Source organism: Gobio gobio, assembly GCF_949357685.1.
Source record: "Gobio gobio genome assembly, chromosome: 19".
Classification (NCBI taxonomy): domain Eukaryota; kingdom Metazoa; phylum Chordata; class Actinopteri; order Cypriniformes; family Gobionidae; genus Gobio; species Gobio gobio.
Genome location: NC_137112.1, coordinates 28010659 through 28034569, shown reverse-complemented (window position 1 = coordinate 28034569; position 23911 = coordinate 28010659). Strand labels below are relative to the sequence as shown.

General features: G+C 37.8%; 1 protein-coding gene across 1 annotated transcript in view; it reads left to right on the top strand.

Moving 5' to 3' along the window:
• The window catches only part of suclg2 (succinate-CoA ligase GDP-forming subunit beta), a 153892-nt gene that overhangs the window by 17348 nt on the left and 112633 nt on the right, over positions 1 to 23911 (top strand). Inside the window, 1 exon segment of the mRNA XM_079845137.1 lies at positions 17798 to 17939. Within this exon segment, the coding sequence (XP_079701263.1) occupies positions 17798 to 17939 (142 nt within the window).

Sequence of the window (23911 nt, the reverse complement as noted above, 5' to 3'; positions counted from 1 at the left end):
AAATCCAGAGAAACAAGCAATTCCAACCAGGACACGGACCCTGTCTTTGCGTCGCCTATCAATTACATCTTACACGCGTAACCCTCGATTTCCCTTTTTATTTTGTAGAAACCATGGAAACACCAATAACACTTTAATATATTTAATTATGTGTTTTATTCGACAGGTGAGCAACTGTTTAGATACATTCATTGACAGAAAACGAATAATTGTTATATAGCTCAACACAGTTAGACTTCTTGTTTAAATCTTGTTTTCTTGTACCATGTAGTACCATGCTTTACCATGACTAATATCGATCTAGCTTACTGCAGTGTGCAACAAATGTCTCATAGTAGCCACCGAGCGAACGCACATTATAAGTAGCATTAGAGTAGCATTATAACATAACTTTCAGCACACTCTAATGTATCTAATATGATAACAGGGCTGCGTTACCCCACATACGCATGACAGGAAGAAGCAGAAGTGTTCGTCCACGGCAAAATAAAAGCTTCACTGCTCTCCCAGCCGAGTGTCGCGCTTGTATCTCATTAGCAATCGCTCCAGCGTCCTCGTTCCGCTCCAACAGCTTTCAGCCCCACCCAGCTTCATACTACAGTAACGTTAATAAATCTTTAATACATTACCTCATCCATGAGTATGATTTATGTCCAAATCCTGTTGGATTATTTTCCACCGGCTGTAGAGGTGAAGACAACAACTCCCATGATTCTGTGGAATCAAGGCGTCATCTTTGTTTTGTATAAGCGACATCTAGTGGCGAAAAATGACACATTGTGCCTTTTAATGCCACTTGATGTCATGATTGATTTTAGTTTTTAGTGTTTTGTTTTTAATTTATTTAGGTCTTTTTATTTCGATTTATTTAAATTGTATCATTGGTCATTTGTTGGTTATTGACAGTAACATAATAATTATTGGCTCATTGGTATCTACTAGAATAGAAGTGTTTCACAGTGTATCCATGATACAACTAGTATCTGCCATTATTGGAAACAGTTTTGTTACCGTTTGTTCAAGTTGTTAATGCTTTGAATTTATTTAATTTAATTTACCGTTCAAACTTTTCTTTGGCAAAAACAACAAAAACAAGTATTTGTATCAGCATCCACCAAAATGTCTATATTGATGGAATTCATCTCTTATCATAGCATACTTTTTACATCCCGATACATAAAAGCCCAGTCCTACTTTTTTCCCCATGCACTAAATATCCTGTTTCAGTTGGAAAAATTATATTATTGAACTTAAACAAGTTCAATAATATAACTTGTTGTTTACAGTAGTTGTCTTTAACATATGTTGCTGGTATTTAAAATTCACTGTTTACTTGCTCCCCATGCCACTCACCACGTTTAGTACACACACCACCCAAACACAATTCAAAGTGCTTTTTTTTCCTTCCTTATCTGTCACAGTTAATGAGAAGCAGTGCTGGTATCAGAATCGGGTTATAAGAGCAATGACTGAACCAGGAGTCTATTACATTCAAGAGCAACAGACCCTCTCCAGCACTTTGGAGTGTTTTTCCCCCCTCCGTCTGAAGTGTGCGTGTATTAACTTCATATATCCAACTGGATTAGAATAGACTTCGTCATCACTGCAGTGCGGTGGCCCTTTCTTTCAAATGTAGTATTTCACTCTCAAATCTGAAAATAAGTAGATCTGTAGTCCTCATGCACAAGACAAACACACCACGAAAGAGCCAAATGCTCAAATGTAATTTCATCTGTTTTCTCTAGGCGTTAATAAAAAAATAATAATACAGCAATTGCTAATATTTATGGCTGTTTTAATTTCTCCAAAATTTAAACCATCAAACTTTAAACTTGTGGAGAGAGAATTTTCTTGTGGTGCCCCCCTCAGCACTTGGTGCCCTACGCGCAGCGCATGATGCGCGTGGTGGGAGTGGCGGCACTGTGGCAGTTTCGGCACTGTGGCAGTTGCAATACCCTGGCATTCAGGCGAAACAGGGGAAATAAACAGCTCATGATGCTGCTCTTTAGTTCTGTTGCTAGAGTTGGCCTTTGGCAGAAATTGCAGCTTTGAAAAGCAAACAGCCTAATGCCGTGTCCTAACCAGACATGATGCGACAAGATTTTCAGCGGCAAGCGATTTGTCTGTCCAAACCAGACTCGCCTTGACTCATAACAAACAACAAACAACTCACACATCAATGTGCATTATCAAATTCCTAAATCTTACACCATTTTAACATGATTAAAAATACATTCTGAGTGACTGAAACAATCTTTTTTTTATCATAGAAAACACTTGTTTGTTCACTCGGAGTTGACAATTTAAGCGTTGTTGTTTCCTTTAACTTTTTCCCTGCCAGCGTTTTTCTTTTTAAAAGTTGACTGTTCCACGCCAGTGTTTTGATAATTTTCACAAAAATGTCATGGCCCCCAGACTATTTTGTTTGAATGATTATCTGAACATGCAATATATCAAAAGAAAGAACAGACCCTCTGCTATAAATAAATCAACACTTTAATGTAGGTAAGTTTCATAAAAACAAAACTGTTTTTTTTTTTTTACACAAAAACGTATGCATGATTACATACGCTAATCGCTTGTTTCTGCTTCTTCACCTGTGTTTTGATCAGGATATTCAGTACACTTTCAGAAGATGCGTAATAGCGCTCCCTACCTTGTAACAGTGAAAAAGGGGAAAATCCATTCTTTGGCGTTGAAGCAGTTTCTCGTAAAAGACATAACTCATAAAGAACTCGTCAATAGCAGGGAATGTGTATTTTCAAGATCTGAGGTGAATTAGCCTATCGATTGTTGCTTTCAGTAGGATATGTATATAAAGGTCACGAAAAACAATATTCAAACTCACATTAAATTATTTTTACATTAAATAAAGCATTATAAAAATGATAATTTTCATACTTTGTATGTTGTTGCATTGTACGCAACTGTAAAATACCATCTTTGCAAATTGCTGTTATGTCTGATTAACATGGAAAAGATGCATTTTCCCTCGTCGCGTCCGGTTAGAACACGTTTCCGAATTTGGGTTGATTTAGTATTAAGTCTGTGCATGTCCATCAACTTCCATGTCCATTCTTTTAGTATGGTGGATTTTTGCCCACATTTTGTTAAGATATAATATGATTACTTGGGAATGTCGTTGTTGTATGTCCAGAAGGAATCATGCCATACCCTAGGCTTATGTGAAATGCCACCACTGGGTTTATGTTAAGGAAGACAACCTTAGCTTTGTGCCCGACTTTCTAAAGTTGGTGTGGGGTCCTTACGGAGCATCTGCTATCCTGCGGAATTTGATACAACTGCTGCCACAGCTTTCCTTTGTCCTCTTACCTTTGTGTGAGGACAACTGATAAAGTCAAGATCTGCTGTGGGCCACCATGTCCTTCAGAGACATCTGGCTTCACAGAGGATCCAGAGAAGCTATTTCTTTCAATGCTAATAAGGAATACAAACTTGAGCAAATGTTTCTATTTAGGGCAGTTGGAATAAGTTTGTTCTGGGGTATTTGTGATTGTGGGGTTTTTACGTTACTCAGATGTTCTGAAAGTTGTGTGGCCTACTGGATAAAGCTTGAAAGATAGTTAACCCTAAAATGAAAATCAAGTCATTTACTCACCCTCGGGTCTTCCTGAAACTGTTTGACTTCATTATTCTGTAGAACACAGAAGAAGATATTTTGAACTGTTTTTGTTCATACAATGGAAGTCAGTGGGGTCCAAAAAAAACCATATTGAGCTGAATCGACTTTTTCATAATTGACCATTTTTTAACACCGACTTTGAATTGTGGAGCTGAATAACAAATTGTCTTTGAAGAGCTGCTGTACAGCAGAATTTGAATCTGTTCCATATTTAATGACGTTCATTGATTCTGTTATTTTCTGTTAATTTATTACTGTGAAACTGCTTTGAAACAATCTGTATTGTATAAAGAGTTCTATAAATAAATGTGACTTAAGTCAGACAGGTTTGAAATGGCACGAGGGTGAAAAAAAGGATAACAGATTAGATGATCTATCCATTTAAGGCTGTTTATCTGGAGGCCAAACTGTGCAGAATCACTTGAGCTCCACTGTCTGCTTTCCCATTGGTAGTTTCCTTGACTACTATTACTTAAAATCTAAAATTGACTCTCTGAATCATTGTCAAGGTTTAGGGCTCTTTCTGTTTTTTCCCGCTATGGTGACAAACCGTAATCTGTCTTGTTTGTTGTTGACCTACTAAAAATAATCTCCCTCCCAATAAAACTTCCCAATTTATTAAGGCTGTCATACATAACTTTTCTCAGTTAGCAGTAGGGCTGGGCCTATTAAACGATATCATATCGAATCGCGATAAAATTGATGTCGATAACGATAAGCTCTGGATATTTTTACTCTATGGATTACTCTATCACCCAATCACACAGCAGAAATCAACACGACAACAGCCAGTCAGCGTGCAGATTTTAACTTGCACATCAAAAGTACATGCTCAACTGGCAAAGAAAACTCGACACGAGAAGGAAAAAATGAGTGGAAGCGGCGACAAACGTTAAATCGAAAGTGAAACTAACCTTGAGTTATCCAAAGACAACACATTTGTCGATAAAAGGTAGCACAAATTGTTACTCATTTGAACCGCGTCACAACCACCATTGATCCGCTCGGGTCAAAGTCCAAACGGATCGTCTCAGTCAGACGACCACTAAACAGCGATGTGAGATCCAGTGAGAAGCGTGTGCATTCGATGCAAAACAAAAATGTCTAGGTGATTTAAACTAGTTTAAAGCCAGATTAAACAGCACTGACAAACAGGAGAAACAATACAGTCAGAAAGATTTTCGATCTACAAATTTCCATCATTTACCATGGATTTACTACTATTAACATGGATAACACTAACTGCACCATGTTACTGTGGCAGAAATGTGGGACATTCTATTCATATAGAATTGAATTATATTATTAATGTAGACATGTATTAAAAGGAGTAATGGAATATTACAGTATTTTTTGTGATTGAGCTAAAGAATTTGTGCATTTATACTGCACTGCAAACTTTCCCGAAGATATATGCCAAAGTCTGGCAACACAAACCTGTTTCATGACTAGAAACAATATCACCTATTAGAATATGCAGAAACTACAAAATACATATTTTTTCTATTAAGAAATGTATTTTAAGGAAAAATTACTGGAAAAGTGTAAGGAATTCAAAACCACAATTAACAGCCTGGTTTCTACAACTTTCACTTAGGAGCCAAAATCTGCCTTAAAATTTGAAAGAAAGAAATATTTGACATTTATTGTGATAAGTATCGATATCAACTGATATGAAAGATTTGATCGAGATCCATTTTTGGCCATATTGCCCCGCCCAGCCCTAGTTATCAGTGAAAGAGTAGTTCTGCTTGTGCCAGGTACAAAATGAACGTTGTACACACTGAATGTCATGCATAACAATATTAAGTCTTTTCCCCCACTTTTTAATAAGACCAAAACATAAGCATTTTTTTTAAAGCATGATTTAATAGTTTTACTTTTACAGTTCTTTAAACATTTTTATTACTTTTTGATGATGATGATTCTGAGAATTTTTTTTTTTTCATAGATCACAGAGGATAGAAAAAATGGACGAGAATTAAAATGAATTAAAACGTTAAAATGAGCACCTAATTTTTTACTTTGTGAGTTATGGTGGCATTATTGGTGGTAACTTTCTGGCCTGGTTGGTTAGAGGGAGACGGAGTTGCATCAAAAATTTGGATATCGCAAGGCAGCAACAACAACACCACTCAACACTGTATTGAGAGAATTACAGTGTGCACAATAAACAAAATGTGTGTAACCAAATTAAACAAAATGCAGTGTACTGAGACATGGCTTTAAAAGTTTAAAATTAATTTAAACTTTTATATTAATTACCTATTATATTGATTAACATACTCTTAAAACTGTTAATGCTTGTATTTGCAGTGCCATTGTTGAATTGATGCATGATGAGATGTTAAAATCGGACAGTTTTGAGCTGTTGAAAGATTTCATGCAGAATGACTTTTGAAAGGAAATAGAGAATTGTTTTTTTGTGCCATTCTTTGACATTAAACAATCACTGCATAATGGTTGGTTCTTCACGCTTGGATTGTGGGGCATTTCATTCTCTGTATTTGAAAATATTGAGTTGATTATTCATGGAGAACGTTAAGAAATATGGTTTTACGTTGCTGTCAGCTTTTATGGTGTGCTTTTGTTGCTTTCCTGTGACTTCATGAGGGTAATTTCTGTTTAGAATTTGCTGTCTGTTGGTATTTTGAAGGAGTTTTAGCTTATAGTCACAATATTTCGCATGTCAAACATATGTAAGCCACAATATACCAAAACATATTATAGAAGCCTAATTCCACCACATAAGAAAATAAATAAATCGTATAAAAATCAAAATCATGACAAAAAAAAGACATAACTCAATTTAAATCATAAACATTACTTTTTTGTCATAATTTCAACATAATACATTTTTGTCAATTTTCACACCTTGTCATAATTATGACAGAATTTCAAGATTTTAAATCATGATTTACAAAAGCATGAGTATTTTTTATGTCTGAATTGCATTAAAGGTACAGTAAGCGATTTCTGAGAAACACTTGCTGTTGAAAGTGGATCGGACCGAGCACCACAACACACAACTACACAATCTGCAGTAGGGGGTTCTATCCACTCAGGACAGAAAGAAGCATGGGGTGATTTTCTATTTTTCTTTTGTTGTTTGATTAACATTAATCAAACAACAAGAATATTAGGTCCGGCTTAAGACCTGCACAGATCCAATTAATTGGAACACATCCGATTTCTTACTCAACTCTGTATACGTTCACTAAAGACATACCCGACTGTGTTTACCTGAATACTCGCCAGGATGTGCATTTTTACATATTTTTGACCATTCAAACCCGCGAAAGAGAACTGAATCGTGATGGCATGTTTTCTGAAAGGCATGTGCGCGCGCTTCAGGTCAGAGTCCGGCAGCGCGAGCACGTCTCACACTGCACTTTTTTTATTTTCTCATACATGCATGTTTCTGTTGCTTTCTTTGTCAGGCGCTGCGCGTAAATATTGAACTCTTCTGCTTCCATTGTTTAGTGAACGATGGAAGCAGAGCTCTGCACACACATCCTGACTCCTGCTGTCACACAAATTAAGAAATACTGCTCTTATTAGCATGCTGTCATTCTTAAAGTACCGGTACTAATAAAATGTTTTTAAATAGCAGGGTATTGCAATACTTTTCTAGTATATTGTGCAACACTAATGTGTGCATCTATTCTGTTTATAAATATCACAGAGCGGGGTCAGAGCATGCTGAGTCGCACAGTGCGCAGAAGTTGCTAACTTTCTGCAGTGTCAGTAGCTACAGACCTCCAAGCTTTGTGAGGTCTTCAGATTAGCTCAAGAACAGTGAGTAGAAAGCTTCATGGAATAGCTGAGCAGCTGCATCCAAGCCTTACATCACCAAGAGCAATGCAAAGTGTCGGATACAGTGGTGTAAAGCACGCCATCACTGGACTCTAGAGCAGAGGAGACGTGTTCTCTGGAGTGACGAATCACGCTTCTCTGTCTGGCAATCCGATGGACGGGTCTGGGTTTGGTGGTTGTCAGGAGAACGGTTCTTGCCTGACTGCATTTTGCCACGTGTAAAGTTTGTTGGAGGGCGGATTATGGTGTGGGGTTGTTTTTCAGGGGTTGGGCTTGGCCCCTTAGTTCCAGTGAAAGGAACTCTTAATGCTTCAGCATACCAAGACATTTTGGATTTCACTGCGAGCCAGGCCTTCTCATCCAACATCAGTGCCTGACCTCACAAATGCACTTCTAGAAGAATGGTCAAAAATTCCCATAAACGCACTCATAAACTTTGTGGAAAACCTTCCCAAAAGAGTTGAAGCTGTTATAGCTGCAAAGGGTGGGCCAACTCCATATTAAACCCTTTGGATTATCAATGGGATGTTATTAAAGTGCTTGTGCATGTAAAGGCAGGCGTCCCTAAACTTTTGGCAATATAGTGTGTAAATATATATATATATATATGACATGCTTTTAAGCATGTGTTTTTGTATTTTGGAGCCTTCAACTGCATGTGTGTTTGTTTAGTGTAGAAAGCTGTACTTTTGTGTGTGTGTTTGTTGGTATTTAGCTGGTGGTGTCTCCAGAGTGCTGATGAAGATAATTACTGTTGAAGCAGAGTCTCAGGGGAGATCAGACACCTGCCGCCCCCTCTCTCACTGCCTCTTCCCGGAGCTCAGTGCTCGCGCCCCTAACGCCCACCTCCCGGTCCCGATGCACCTCAACCTCCCTTTGCCCTTGAGTGAACTAATAACCTGTAAAGCTACAAAATGGGCTCTGGCTAAATTTAGCAAGAAGGGGGAAAGAAAACAATTACCGCTAACATTTGCAAAGAGGTTGCCATGGAGCTCTTTTAGCACTTCCACAGATCCAGACTTTCAAGTTGATATTTTAAAACGTATAATTCTCTCATTAGAATCCAGATTTAGATGTTTATACACCTGCCACCTGGAATCTGATTCCACAGTTTGCTTTCCTTGTCTGACACAGGATCATGAATCTGAGGATAGTTTGGGAGACCACTTTCTATTGGTGCTCCATTCAGTGCTTGATTAGAAATGATATAAAATCCCCGTAAAGGCCTGTTCATTCCAAGAACGATACTATAATAACTTTTTTAGCGTCCACACTAACAGATGATAATAACGTTCTGTTTATTATAAGCGTGCTTCATTTGTCACCTGCCACTTTAAATGTCTGAGCTCTTTAAAGTCGAGGGGATTCTGTTAGGCTGTTAATGTTTATTGTTTATCAGATGGAATGCCGATTCAAAAGACCACTGTTCGTCAGCTTCTTTGTTTATGAGTAGCACGCAGAACCTCCGCAACTCTGCCTTGACGTGCTGTCATTATGTTAAACCCGCCCACCGACTCTACACACGCTGTGATTGGCCTGGCCAGAGTTTGTTTTTTCCAGCTCTCAGGTCTACAGAGAGTTGCTAGACTACACTCACGGCAAAATACATTTTCTGCCGCTAGGGTGCGTCTAGATTTCAAGGCTAACAGTCTTAACCAGTCTAACAGAAATAGAATAAAAATAAATAAAAAATAAAAAATTGATTGGAAAAACAATGAAACAGAAAAGTCTTTAAATTGATGGCAATAAACAGTCATTTTAGTGAATTGCAAGCAAATAATTATTTAACAAATTTTTTTACAACAATTTCTACATTTTAAAAAAGAAATTGTTTTTTGTATTAAAAAACTAGGACATATACTGTACTTGAAGGAATAGTTCACCCAAAAATGAAAATTGTCATAATATTTATACTCCCTCATGTAGTTCCAAACACTTATGTTTTTGGTTAATCTTTAAAAACACAAATCAATATATATTTTTTCTGTCTCTTCATTGGAAGTCTAGGTAACCAAAACTTAGAAGATCCAAAAGATCATAATGTTCGTAAAACAAATCCAAATGAATCCAACGATTTAGTCCAAGTCTTGTGGAGAGATATTTTTGCTTCATGAGAACAGTTAATGCTATCAAATTTAACTTTATTGTAAAGATTTTATGATTTATGATTGTATTATATATCTCGTTATACTGTATTAACAAAGCTAAAAATGGCAAAATTAACATTTCCCGTTCTTTGTGTTTTCAGTTTCAGCTTAGCCTATTAGCTTAACATAGCGTTTACAGGTTACCCCTCACCTGTTTTCTTTTTCCAAAAGAACCTTCCAGAATTGTCTCTCTCACCATACCTCATGTCTCTTTATTAATATTTGTTTTGTTCATGTAAAGCACACGTTATATATTTATTGGTGATGCAATGAAGAATAATCTGTTGAGGAAACAGCACTTATTTCCCTTGTGAATTAATGAAAAGTAGTGAACCATAAGCCCATTGTGCCCTAAACAGTCAGAAAATAAACCCTCATCTGTGAAGTCTTAATAAAAAACTTCAAATGTATGGCTGACTGAAGGTAAATGTTGCTCTGGAGTCTGTGGTTGCACACATGCCGCATTTCAGAGTTGCCATGCTATGCAGGGGATCAGAAACTTTTCAGTATATCTGTCACCATATTTGTGACATCACACAACATATCAGGAGCACAAGGAATGCTTAGATTCGTATGAAGCAGCTTTATTACCCAATGTCCTTCCACCGAACTCTTTGTATGTAAGTAGCTATGTTAACAACAGCTACCTTGTTCAACAGGGAGCTATTTCCAGTTTTAAATGTAGCCATTTCCACCCCCATACAGAGGTAAAAATATACATTGAATGCTACACCACGGCCATTAGGGATAACCCTCAGAGGACAAAGCAGATGCTGTATTAAATTATGATATTCATGTATGTATGTATATTTTAACCATGCTGGGTGGCAAGTCCTGTCAAAAATGCGGCAGTCTGGTGCAGATAAGTTGAATGGGTTTATAATAAGCTAGACACTCGTGTTCTACACAGAGTCAGTTGCTTACTTTAAATAGTAGCACAGTTAAAAGTATTTATAGTATTTTGGACCTTTTATTGAAAGTTACTTTTACCTGTTGGGTCATGCCTTCATAATTAAGCACCTGTAATGCTGCGTTCACACCAAACGCGAATAGAGCGTCAAAATCGCGTCTAGCCCGTCTAGTTTGACGCGTGAACATTTTGAATTCATTTGTGCGTCCACAGTGAATTGGACACGCGTATAAATCGAGCGTTTGAAGCGAAATAGACGCGCGTTCAAGGCGCTCCAGGAGAAATGTCATAAAACACCAATCTGCCTCAATCTCTCAATATCTTTTCATTTTCATTAAAAATATATATTAAACATTTATAGCCACACAAATGTGGTCCAGGCAACTCCTACACTGCATGTATATTTAAATATCCTTAAAAAGTAAAGTTATGAAACTTCTCTTTGCCCTCAGTCAAAACGATTTGGCAGATAGCAAATTATAGATTAATGACACCAAAGATCGCCTGTTAGATCCACACAAGACGAACCACTACAGGACATCAGAGCCAGCGGCAAACGTCAGAAGAACTAGCCGAGGAAAGGCTGCTCTCGCCGGGGTTATGAGTGGTGAGTGCCCGGCGCTCTCTTTATAAATAAACCACAGATTTGAGCTTTCAACAACTACATTCTCACCTGAAAAAGTCTTAAAACTACATTTTGTGACACAATAGTTGTATTTTTAAATTATGCAGGGTTTCTCATCACGTCACTTTACCACGTGACCGCAGCGAGCAGGCTCCTGATTGGTTAACGCGGCGTGAATTTACGCCAAAGTTCAAATTTTTCAACTCGGGCGCCAGACGCGAATTTGCTTCAAACGCGTGAATACACAAAAGCATCACTCGCGTGTAACGCGCAAGACGCTCAATTCACGTCCCATTCGCGTTCGCGTCCTTCGCGCTGCGCAACCTCCAGACGCGCGTCAACGCGCCTTTCCATTGACTTAACATTGAAATCACTTGCGCCAGACGCTCTATTTGCGTTTGGTTTGAAAGCAGCATTAGATCTGTGATTTCGATGTTTGAGTTGAGGGATGCGCCATGTGCAAAATGAGCGTTGTATGTTTTAACTTTTTTTTTTATTATTTAAAATTCTGCTTAAATCACATTTAAGTGGTACAGCGCATCGGCTTATGACACAGTAAAATACTCATAAAGACAATAAGAAACATGGCAAATGTCAATTTAAATGTATGCCAGAAGTATTTGTTTATATTAAGAATTAAAAATAAGTATTATATTAGACGCCTAAATGTCATTATATAATTATTAATAAATAAATAAATAAATTATTCTTTCATGTGAAATAATGCAAATTGATGACTTAAACGCATAAACTTTTTGATTAAAGGTGCACTGTGTAAATTTTAGCGGCATCTAGTGGTGAGGTTGCGAATTGCAACCGCTCACCCCTCCCTTTCTTAGCACATAGAGAAGTTACGGTGGCTGTCGTCATCTTAGACAGCAGAGAGTAGCAAGCGCTCTGTAGAGCAGTTTGTCCATTTAGGGCTACTGTAGAAACATGGCAACGCAAAATGTGACTTCACTGTAAGGGGTATGTAGATAGAAATGGTTCATTCTAAAGTAATACAAACATAACAGTTCATTATGTAAGGTCTCTATACACCACTGAAAACAACAGTCATGAATATTATAATATATTGCATTTCTGTCAATAGATCCTCATCTACCATCATCACCTTTAACAATCCCAGATACTTACAGTAGTTTACAGTACACCAGGTCTATTTAATTACATATACAGGTCTATAGCGGGTCTATAATTTATAAGTTTTAGTAAAAAAAAAATTAACATAAAAAATCCCTTAGGAGATAATGAAATACTGTGATATATTCTAGTTGTATCAAATAAAATAAGATTTTATCGAGATCTGGCAGCAGCAGCTCATTTTTCCTCTTGGGCGATTGATCCGTTCACAGCTTTCCCTGTGCATTAAATCCCCCATATGCCAGCAAACCAATGAGAATGCGGGACAGTCTTGACGACACACAACATCAGAACGTATAGGCGTCAAAGCTGCTGTGGAACCCGCTTACCCCAAACGCTCCATAAATGGCGGATTTGAAGAAAAACGTTGTTTGGCAAATAAATAAATGATGGACAGTTTTACACAAGTATTACCAAAATATTATCATGTAACTAAGCTTTATAAATCATGTAATTTATAGCGTTCATATTAATTAACGAGTCCACGGATGGCTTGGGTATGCAGAGCATTTGCAGCTTATATGGACCACACACCCCTGATATATTTCATATACATAATTAAAATTTTTCAAGGTATTTAAAAAAAGTACAATATCACCATAATGGTCATGATAATCTGTTTGTTATTGCATCTATAATAACAAGATGCATCATTCACATTTATACTATAATATAACATTAATATTAAATATAATATAATTGTATATATAAATAAAATGTATTGATTATGTATTTACTTTTTTCTTTCGTTAGTGATTTTAATAGGAATACAAGAAATTGGTTCCACATTATCCTGATAACTCGAAGTCTATTACAGATGTCATATTCTGTGCTTGGTGAGAGTGTGAACATTTATTGTGCAATGCATACAGCGTCTCGAAATTGCCATTGCAATATTAAAGTTTTGACTAAACTTACCAACCGAATGCTTTCACGATCTGTTTTCTTTAATGAGAAATGTGCTGTGGCCACCAAATGCAATGATATGATGAATCATAGTTTATTCAGTTCAGTGTAGCCCAGCACAAAGCGAACGGTGATGTATTGTAGAGAGATGATGAAATGCAGGCTTTGAGAAGAACACTGCCGAGAATGAGAGTAGTGCATCATCTGACTCTTATCAGGGAGCTAGTGATTAAGTTAGTGAGTGGATTGGAGGCTTACAAACTTTCACAAAGGCTTACAAAACAGTGTGTAAACAATATGCCACGTAATGTTACATTTACCTATGTCCATAGCTGTCAACTAGAAAAAAAAACCCTCTATTTCGCATTTTGTTGAATACATGCACTACATTACATATTCATTTTTACTTAACCTGTTTGTGACGTGTCATTGTGTTTGAAGAAATACTATAGTATGCACTTCTAAGTGTGCGCTTCCCCAGTGTTCTTCCACAGCCTGCCAACTTTGGTGGCCACATTCATTATTCTCCGTGGAGACGCTCAATTAGTAGAAGCCATAGAGAGTTGTTCAAAATCATGACTTAATAAGGTGCTTGACTGGATTTAGCACTGTGCTGCTCGGATAACCTGTTTTACTCATTCTATAGTGTATGAGTAAATTAATGAGTGAATGAATAATGGGAAATTGTCTATTTAATGAGCGTCTTATGGCTTGTTATTGAATACTCATCAAAGGACGTGAGCATGAATATGTGTGAATATTAACCTAATGCTGAGCTCGCTGCAATAATTAGAAATCCTAGCCTGAATGGAAGCCAAGATATGAATGAAAAGACAAGACTTGAAGCCGCTCTATTACAGTTGGTGTCTGTTGTGAAACGACTTCAAAGATATGCCTGAAAAAAAAAAAAACTCAATTTCATGTGTATTCATGGTAGGTATAGCAGAACAGTATGACGCTATATCCTGTGTCCAGTGTCGGTTGAAATGTGGTCTACTCTGTGAACTGCAACATGTATATTTAGAGTGATTTGGACATTATTATTACACAGTTTACTGTAGGTTCACTTACAACTACTATGTTTTTTGGACACATACCATGGTACTGCCATTGGACATGTAATTCCATGGTATTTTGGTACTTTGGAGTACCATGGTCTTACTATCTAAAACCATAAATTGCTTCAGAACTTTTTCGTAAGGGTTGTTTATAATTTCTAAGCAATAGTAGAACTTTGGCATGTTAATAAAGAATTCAACGTGTGATTAAGGCCAGTCACATTAGCAAAATTTTTGAGAAACTTTGCCAGCAAAAAGTGTCCATAGTCCACTGTCAGCAGTGTAGTGATGCCCGAAGCACCGCTCACAAAGAACTTGAAGAAGTATTCTATTAATTAGTGCTGCAAATTTGCATTAAAATACTTGAACCCGATGCGACATCTGTAAGGGGAAATGTTTCATGTGGATTCCTATTGAAATGACTGGATTTTGTCCATTCAATTTTGTTGAGCAATGATAAATGTAACTGCACTTTCAGGGGCCATTTACATAACTCTATTTTCAACTAAAAATGGAAAACTTTTTATGTGTTTAGGTCATTCATTTTTATGACAACAGCTTTTTGGGGGCTTGAAAATGCATACTTAAAAAAATTATTTTAAAAACGATGCTGTAATTGTCTGCTTGTAAACTGTAAAAACGCAAATTTGTGAAAAAGGTGACATCATGCGCTAGGGCTGTAAGGATTTGACCAAAAATAAGAACCTCAATTAATAGAACATTTTACCTCGATTACGATTAATGAACGATTGTTTTTTTCTTTTTTTTTCTTTCCATTTTTTGCCCTCATAAGATTTTTGAGTAAGTTCCTGATAAGGTTTTTACTGTAAATATTACTATTAAAGGTGGAATTTTTTTTTCGAATGAAAAAGTGCATTTCTTTGTGATTTTAAAATACTTGAAGGAAACCGTTCACTTTCAGCAGTTATTGTCTATGGTGCAGATTTCTGTTTGTTGTACATCAGATAGGCTACAGATAAATTAGCACAGTAGGCCTACATTACATTTATTTGAATGCATTAAAGGGTTAGTTCGCCCAAAAATGAAAATTCTGTCATTAATTACTTACCCTCATGTCGTTCGACACCCGTAAGACCTCCGTTCATCTTCAGAACACAAATGAAGATATTTTAGTTGAAATCTGATGGCTCTGAAAGGCCTCCATTGGCACAATGCACGGTACACTCTCAAGACCCTTAAAAGGTACTAAAGACGTCGTTACAAAGTCCATCTCACTACAGTGGTTGTACAATAACTTTATGGAGTGACGAGAATAGTTTTTGTGCGCAAAAAAACCCTAAATAACAACTTGTGTAGTGATGACGATTTCAAAACACGGCATCATGAAGCTTCGAAGCGTTATGAATCAGTGAGTCGATTCAGCAGTTTGGATCGCCAAATTTCAGCAGTTTGGCGGTTTGACACGCGATCCGAATCATGATTCGACTCACTGATTCATAACGCTTCGAAGCTTCATGATGCCGTGTTTTGAAATCGTCATCACTGTATAAGTCGTTATTTAGGGTTTTTTTGCGCACAAATACTATTCTCGTCACTCCATAAAGTTATTGTAGAACCACTGTAGTGAGATGGACTTGTAACAAAGTCTTTAGTACCTTTTAAGGGTCTTGAGAGTGTACCACGCATTGTGCCAATGGAGGCCTTTCAGAGCTATCAGATTTCAACTAAAATATCTTCATTTGAGTTCTGAAGAGGAACGGAGGTCTTACGGGTGTCGAACGACATGAGGGTAAGTAATTAATGACAGAATTTTCATTTTTGGGTGAACTAACCCTTTAATGAGAGAGTGATTGTGTGTGTGAATTCTCATACCTCTCTATTCTCTATTCATTATGAAGCTGTTGTTTGTACTTACTTCAAAGGTATTAAAATATATGCCTATAACGGTTGAGTTTCTAAGCTACTTTAGTAACTTTACTTTAGTCACAGGACGGTTGACACTGCATTTCTGCGCTGCTCTCTGCGCGCGATCTTCACGTGATGTGCGAGCTTCTGTCTGAGTGTTCGTTTGTCACAATATATCAGGCATTAGTTCAACATAATACACATCTGATGGCCTAAAATCGCTTCAATGTTCAAACTGGCCTTACTGGCAAGCCTTAAAACACATACAAATGACAAAGCTTTGTGAGGATGCAGGTGAAAGAGGTCTGCTTCAGGGCGCGCACGCGTTGTCAGAAACGCGACATGGCTTGGCTCTCTGTGTCACAGAAAAAGCTGAGCACTAAAAGGATAAGTTTTCCGTATTGTTGTTTTTGAATAGTGCACAATCTGTATAAATGTTCAAGCCTTTAAACGCAATTACTAGACAAACTTTATGAGGACGAAAATGAAAGCGATCTGGCTTCGGGGCTTGCACGCTGTGTGTGTGTGTGTGTGGGGCAGCTAGTAGGCTATAAGAACAGTAATTAACTGACCTGTATAAACTTTGTAAAACATGCAGGTACTATAGTGATTCTGGGCATCTATAAAGATAACTGCTCCTGCATCTCTCTGTGTGCCTGCAAACTGCACTTGATGTGACTGACGGAGTGGAGTCACGTGACTAAAACCGAAATAACCGACATGGGAAAAATACGTCGGTTAGAGGTTCTGAATTTCGGTTTCGATTATTTTTCGATTAATCGTACAGCCCTATCATACAGATGCGTTTATGTGTTCAGTCTATTGGCAAAAACATTTGTGTTTTTAAATACATCATTGTCATGTAAATGGCCCTATTTTAATAATTTGAGTGCATGATCTGAAGCGAATGGAGCAGATGAACTTAGGGCATGTCCGAATCCACTTTTGCTAGTTTAGCAAGGGGAAAAAAAATGGTTGGCGCGCCAACCGCATTCTCCAAAAGGTTTATACGGAGTCTCTTAATGAGTCATGTGTGTGTTTTAGGCGTAACACGCAATAAACCAATCAGAGTCTCATCTCCCATTCCCTTTAAAAGCCAGGTGCGCTTATAGTGGATTCGCTATTTACATGGTGGAATTTGCAAGCGGAAAGACTTACCGCTTCTCCAGGGAGGTGTTTTATTTTCAATATTTAAAAATGTTTTACACACCCTGTGTGTGTAATAAGCAGAGTGTACGCACATTGTGCAACCGCCTATTGGCCCTAATTACTAACGCACCCTTTAATTAACACAAAAAAATACTGCACTATTGACTTTAGACCAAGTTTTTGTTGGTCAATGGTGCAGTTGTTTTCAGGTGCCTCAAATAGCAACACGCCAACAAAGTGGCTGAACACACCTCGTTTTCGGATCAGCATGCCCATGGGTGAACAGATGGGCATGAATGCATTTGCTATTTAAACAACGTAAAAATGATAACTGCGTCGGGCTGAAACTAGCAAAACACACTTGCATCAAGCCTGCCGTCACATTGCGACGAGTGTATGATAGCGCACTTGGTTTGCATTCCGATTCCAAAAAGTGTAATATTCCCGTTCGCATGGATTCCGATTGAAATGACTGAAATTTTGCTGAGCTACGATAATTAAACCATACTCTGTATATGTCTGTGTGATTTTTAGTTAGCGAGGGTGAGCCCCAGAAGATGGCTGAACCTGCAGGAGTACCAGAGCAAGAAGCTGATGCAGGACAGTGGTGTGACCGTACAGCGGTTCTTTGTGGCTGACACTGCCTCTGAAGCCCTGGAGGCCGCCAAGAGACTCAGTAAGTTTCCTCATTCCAAACAGCTCGCAATTAAAAGGTTACTTCACCCAAATATGAAAATTCTGTCATTAATTACTCACCCTCACGTCGTTCCAAAACCCAGACTTTCGTTTATCTTCAAAACACAAAAGAAGATCTTTTTAATGAAACCTGAGAGATTTCTGTCCCTCCATTGGCAGCTATGCAACTGACACTTTGATGCTTCAAAAAGTTAGTTCAAGTGGTTTAATCCATATTTTCTAAAGAGACTTGATTGCTTTATATGATGAATAGATTTAATTTAGTCTTTTATTCACGTATAAACATTGATCAGTGAACATAAACAGAAGCTCAACCGAGCCTGCTTGATGTTCGAGAATAAGCCTCATTGGTTCTCGCGGAAGCTCAAACATTCTGCGTAACACACGAGAATGAACCTCATTGGTTCTCACACATCAAGCGACTAATATGTGTGTTGATGAATGTTCATATGTGAATAAAGTTCAATCTGTTATATCAAATAAAGTGACCCAGTCTCTTCAGAAAGTTTGCACTAAATCACTCAATTCATATTGATTTGTTTTGCAATCCCTTTATGATCTTTTTGAAGCGTCAAAGTGGTAGTTGTGTAGCTTTCATGGGACAGAAATCGCTCCGATTTCATCAAAAAGATTTACATACGGGTTTGGAACTACATGAAGGTGAGTAATTTTTGAAAGAATTTTCATTTTGGGGCTAACCGCCCCTTTAAGTGTCTAAACGCAATGCTGTCCCTCTAATAGATTTCAGTGTCAACAATTTGATTGCATGAATAACACTTCATTGATAACATGCTAATGAGGTAATGTTTATTTGTTAACTCAATTGCTGCTTGTATGCAGAGATCTGATCTCCCACGCAGGGAGCTGGGGCATGAGGGCTAGAATTAGCCAGTGAGAATGCACAACACACATTCTATTGATGTTTTTGCTTTTATTCTGGTGGACATGCCTTCAAGGGTCAACAGGACTGGAGATCTTCTCTTATTTATTCTGCTTCTCTTCTGTTTTACATGGTTTGTTGCTCCCTCGCTGTTGTATCCATGCATGCATTCTTGTTTTCTGTCATGCCTTTTTATTGTGAGCTTCTGTTTCTAGACACAAGCACCTTTTGTATGTGGTCTGTCAGGTGATGACCTCAATGTCGGTGATGCACCGGTGCAGTCCGAGCGAATCCATGAGGTGGACTAATTTCTGTTTGCCACATTCAGTTTTGTGTGTGAGAGATGCTGGATGCTTTCCAGAGGCTCACAGCTGTAATCTCCTGCTTATCTCACTGTACACAACAGGCTTTAGCTTTGTGTCCAGCTCTTATGCCTTCAATGTCTGTGACTAAATATTTCCATTCAAATGGGGTTTGTCGTTCATATGAGTTTGATTCTGCAGCCCAGGTGCTGTCTCGGATCAAACGCTGAGGGTGAGACAATGACATCTTTTTCCCGACTTGATTTGGAACATACTTCAAGATGGCATTTCCAACCGTGCACATTGAGTGTTTCAGCCTGGTTCCCGTGGGATAGGGCAGGGCCCGGGCCCAGGCGACATGTGCGATGCGACCAAGCGAGACGTGAAGGATTTCTGTGACTTCGATAGTGCAGTGAGCTGTTCTCCCCAGTGCAGAAATGCCACCCCACAGTTGGGCCCACTTACCCATGCGGCAATTTAGCTGACAGCTCAATTCTAGCTCTGCGGTTTACTGCTCCTCACCAACAGTAAAGATGCTTTTAAAGTTTTTTTGAGTTTCTTGCAATACGGCAGTGTTGAAAAGATGCTGCATCTTTCTGCACTTCCTGTTTTGCCTTGTTCGCCATCAACTTTTTTTATACTTATTGTCCATTTAGATTTTTATTAGTGAGTTAGTAAGAATTCATTTTATTTTATTTTTATTTTAAATAATATTTTAAAACATTTGATTATCCTAAATGAATTATAGGTATCAAGGCAGTACATATTGTGCCATGTTTTTTTTAAGTATTATTTTTATGCTGTTTTTGTATTTATTCATATTTTGAGATTTTAAAGGCGTCATGAACTGAGACAACATTTTCCTTGAGCTTTTGACATATAAGAGATCATCATCATACTAGAAGAATATCCTGTAAGTTTCAGAACTGAAAACTTCCTTGTTAGTCCAATAAAAGCTTCTATAGACACCAGGGGCCGGTTGCACCACTTGTGCGTAAGTTACAACTTAGCCTAGTTTTGACGTAAATGGGCACTAAGTTACAAATTACACACTACTAAATATTTACGGAAGCCTCCGATCAGGAGCAATGGTTGGAATAATAAAGCAGACTGACTGAACTGCATAATAAGCTCTTGTTTTACATGACAGACTTCAATTCTTTACACATATATGATAATGCTGACATTTACACTCGCTTACATTTTAAGAGAGAGAACATTATGTGCATAGATTACTTTATTTGCAGCTCTTCAACACGAAACCATTCAAAACTGTGCGCCGCTGAGTGCATCTGTCCCATCGGTCCGTGTTGTGCATGTCATGATGTAAAAAAAAAATCAGTCATTATTCATAAATGTAATTTCGTATGGTTTTTTTTTTGTTTCAGTATTTATTTATTGATCCTTATTAATGTCGTTTCATATACTGAATGTTTCTGAATGTTATTTACATATAAAAACACATATGTTATTCATGATTAAGTATTGTATATAATGGAAACTTATTTTTACCGTTGGTCACGCGAGGCAAAAGAAGTTATAATAATGAAGGATACACTGAAATTCACGGTATTTCAACACAACTTCTGCTCACGTATTTGAAGGCTGCTATTGGATCATTGAGGGTAAACGTCATATTATGCGACTACGCATTACTTTACGGAGAGCTTACGACCTACTAGTTATGTTCTGCCTTAAGAACAAATGGTGCAACCAAAAAAAGTACAGAGTTAGTTACAAACTATCTAGTAGTTACTAAGCCTCTAGTGTGGACTTTACGTTCCATGTTGTGTGATCGGCTACAATGATTATCACTGCAACCTTTCATGCCACAATCTTAATATAATGCCGTAGATCTAAATATAATGTCATAGATCTAAATGTAATACAACACTTTTCTGTGTTGTATTAGAGAGCTGTAATGGTAAAAATATGCTAAAAGAGAGAGTAATACTTAGCTATTTCAAATGGAAAGACGTTAGCCAATCACAGCAGTGGGCGTTTACACTGAACTTTCACAGCAGACACGCCCCTTAAAACAGAGCATTCAGAGCAGAGGGGCTAAAATCAGGGTAGGAAAAATGCCTTTTTTTTAAATGTAAAATGCATTCTAACATTATAAGTGCACCCCAGGAAACATCATAAAACAATAAAACAACGGAGTTCATGACCCCTTTAATTTTATTTCAAGTTTTAGTACTTTTGGTAATGTGCTTTTTTTACTTTTATTTATTTTTATGTTTATTTCAGTTTTAGTAATTTACTTTAAATTAAACACTTTTTCCAGTTAATTGCCAAGGCGACATTTCAAATTTTACATTTATTTAATTTTTATTATTTTACTTTATATTATATTATTGATTTTTATTTTATTTTTTTATTTTATTTGATTAATTTTAGCTTTTATCAAAAACTATTTTTAATAGTTTTAGCAAACAACAACACTGTCTATGTGATCATATCGGCCCTGTCCTAAATGTAAATTCAGTTCACTCATTTACTCATTTTCTCACCTTCATGTTGTTCAAAAACCCGCTTGACTTTCTTTCATCAGTTCAACACACACACACACACACACACACACACACACACACACACACACACACACACACACACACACACACACACACACACACACACACACACACACACACACACACACACACACACACACACACACACACACACACACACACACACACACACACACACACACACACACACACACACACACACACACACACATACACACACACACACACATACACACACACACACAAAAACCTACTTTCTTCCATACAATGAAACTGAATGTGGACCAATGGATTTCAAGCCCACAAAAGAACAGTGAAGCAGAACAAAAGTATCATTAAAGTTGTGTAACTCATTCACTGTATTTAGAGTCTTCAGAATTTGATAGCTTTGTGTGTGGAACAAACTCAAATTTGAGTTGTTATTCGTGAAAAATCTAGACAGTATTGGTCATAATTCACTTTTATTGTATGGAAAAGAGCAACCCGGACACTCTGCTCAACATCTCCTTTTGTGATACTCAGAAGATGGAAAGTCATACAGGTTTCAAAAGACACAAAAGTGCAGAAATAATTAAATAATACAATTTTATGTAAACTATCCCTTTAAGATAGTAGGATGAATTCATAATTTTTTCTGTGGAAGAAGGATGGAGAAATAATTTTTCTCCCAGCACGTTAAAGGGGAAAAAAGGATGAAAAGACAAGTGACTGGGCGAATGTGTAAAGGGAGTGGGGAGTTTCTCTGTTGACACTTTGCTTTATTTGTTGACTGACTGCAGGCTGTGGCACTAATGATCCCAAACCTGTCCTTTAATGTTGGCCCTGTGTTTGGCACTGATGGCAGGGGGGATGCCCATTTTAAACAACCCCCTGTGCTGTTAAGTAATCTGACTGTCAAAGGGGCAAGTCTGATGCTGCCTTCATCAGTCACCAACCGCCACTCGATTATGCAGCTCTGCTTGCTGCCAAAACACACGTGTGCACATTAACACACACACACACACACAAAAGAACAATGAGAGGGAAGAAAAAAGATAAATGATTGTGAAAGAGGGTGAGAAAGATAGAGGAGGGGAAGATAGAAAGAGACTGAAAGTGGGGTCACACAGCATAGCTAAAATATGCTGCCGCTGACTTCTGATTGGACGATAAGGTGGGAACTTTTTGCCACCAAACTGAGACGGCACAATAAATCAAAGCAAGAACGGCTGCATAGCTCAGCCGTAGAAAGACTCTCTCACACTATCTCCTCCGCGCTCTTGTCCTATTTAAGGGGAAGAGATCTGCCCAAGATTGAAGGTTTGGGGAATTGGAGAGGTTCCTCATTTTTGGCAAGAAAACGAGAGGATTTCGACACCTGTAATCAAATGTGAATTCGCCTCAGAGAGGCTCTTTATAGTACGAAAATAAATACGTAGGTTGACGTGGGTTCCAGTATAACCCCTATTCCCTGAACACCGTCTTCTGACATGAAAGGAAAATAAATGTTAATCATTACTTTTGCCGCTTTTCCATCCTGGTACTCACAAACAGATATTTCCCAGCCAATGAGACCGCTGAATCATGTTGGCCTGCTTTGTTTCTGCCGCAGCTCCTGTTGACAGATGCATCTGCTGGGTAAATATTGATGGATTTGTCCACTAGAATGTTCCAGAATGGTATTCTCACTGTCTGCATTATTCAGACCCACCAGGACTGTGCAGCGAGAAGCATAGATGCAGAAATATTTAACTGTTTCTTTGTCCGGACGAACGTTTGTTCACCAAATTCAGTCCATTTCTTGCACACACTTTCTTCGGTTTTCTTTCCTCGCTAATTTATTCAGAAATTAGGACCTGTTTTAAATGACAGAGAGAGTTAGACTTACAATTAACAGGAGAGGGATGTGTTAATACACTTCAGAGAGATATGAATATTCAAAATAAACAGCAATGGTTTATGCATGGCAGTCAAATCTCATGTGTCCTTATTAGAGAGGCAGCGACTTTCATATGTCAACCTACAGCGGTGTGCTGAATTACTCTGACATTCAACAACCCTGAGAAGAGAGGCTGAAGTATATGGCGTAATGCGGTGCGGTTTTACATATATAGTTTGAACTTGATTAGTTGAGACAACTTTGAGAAAAGATTTTGATAGTAGCCTTATGGAAGATTTCAATGAAGGTGACATAAGTTACTGTCAAGCTATTAATTTCGCAGAGGTGAGATCAAGAGTCTCAGCGCTTTACCCGCAG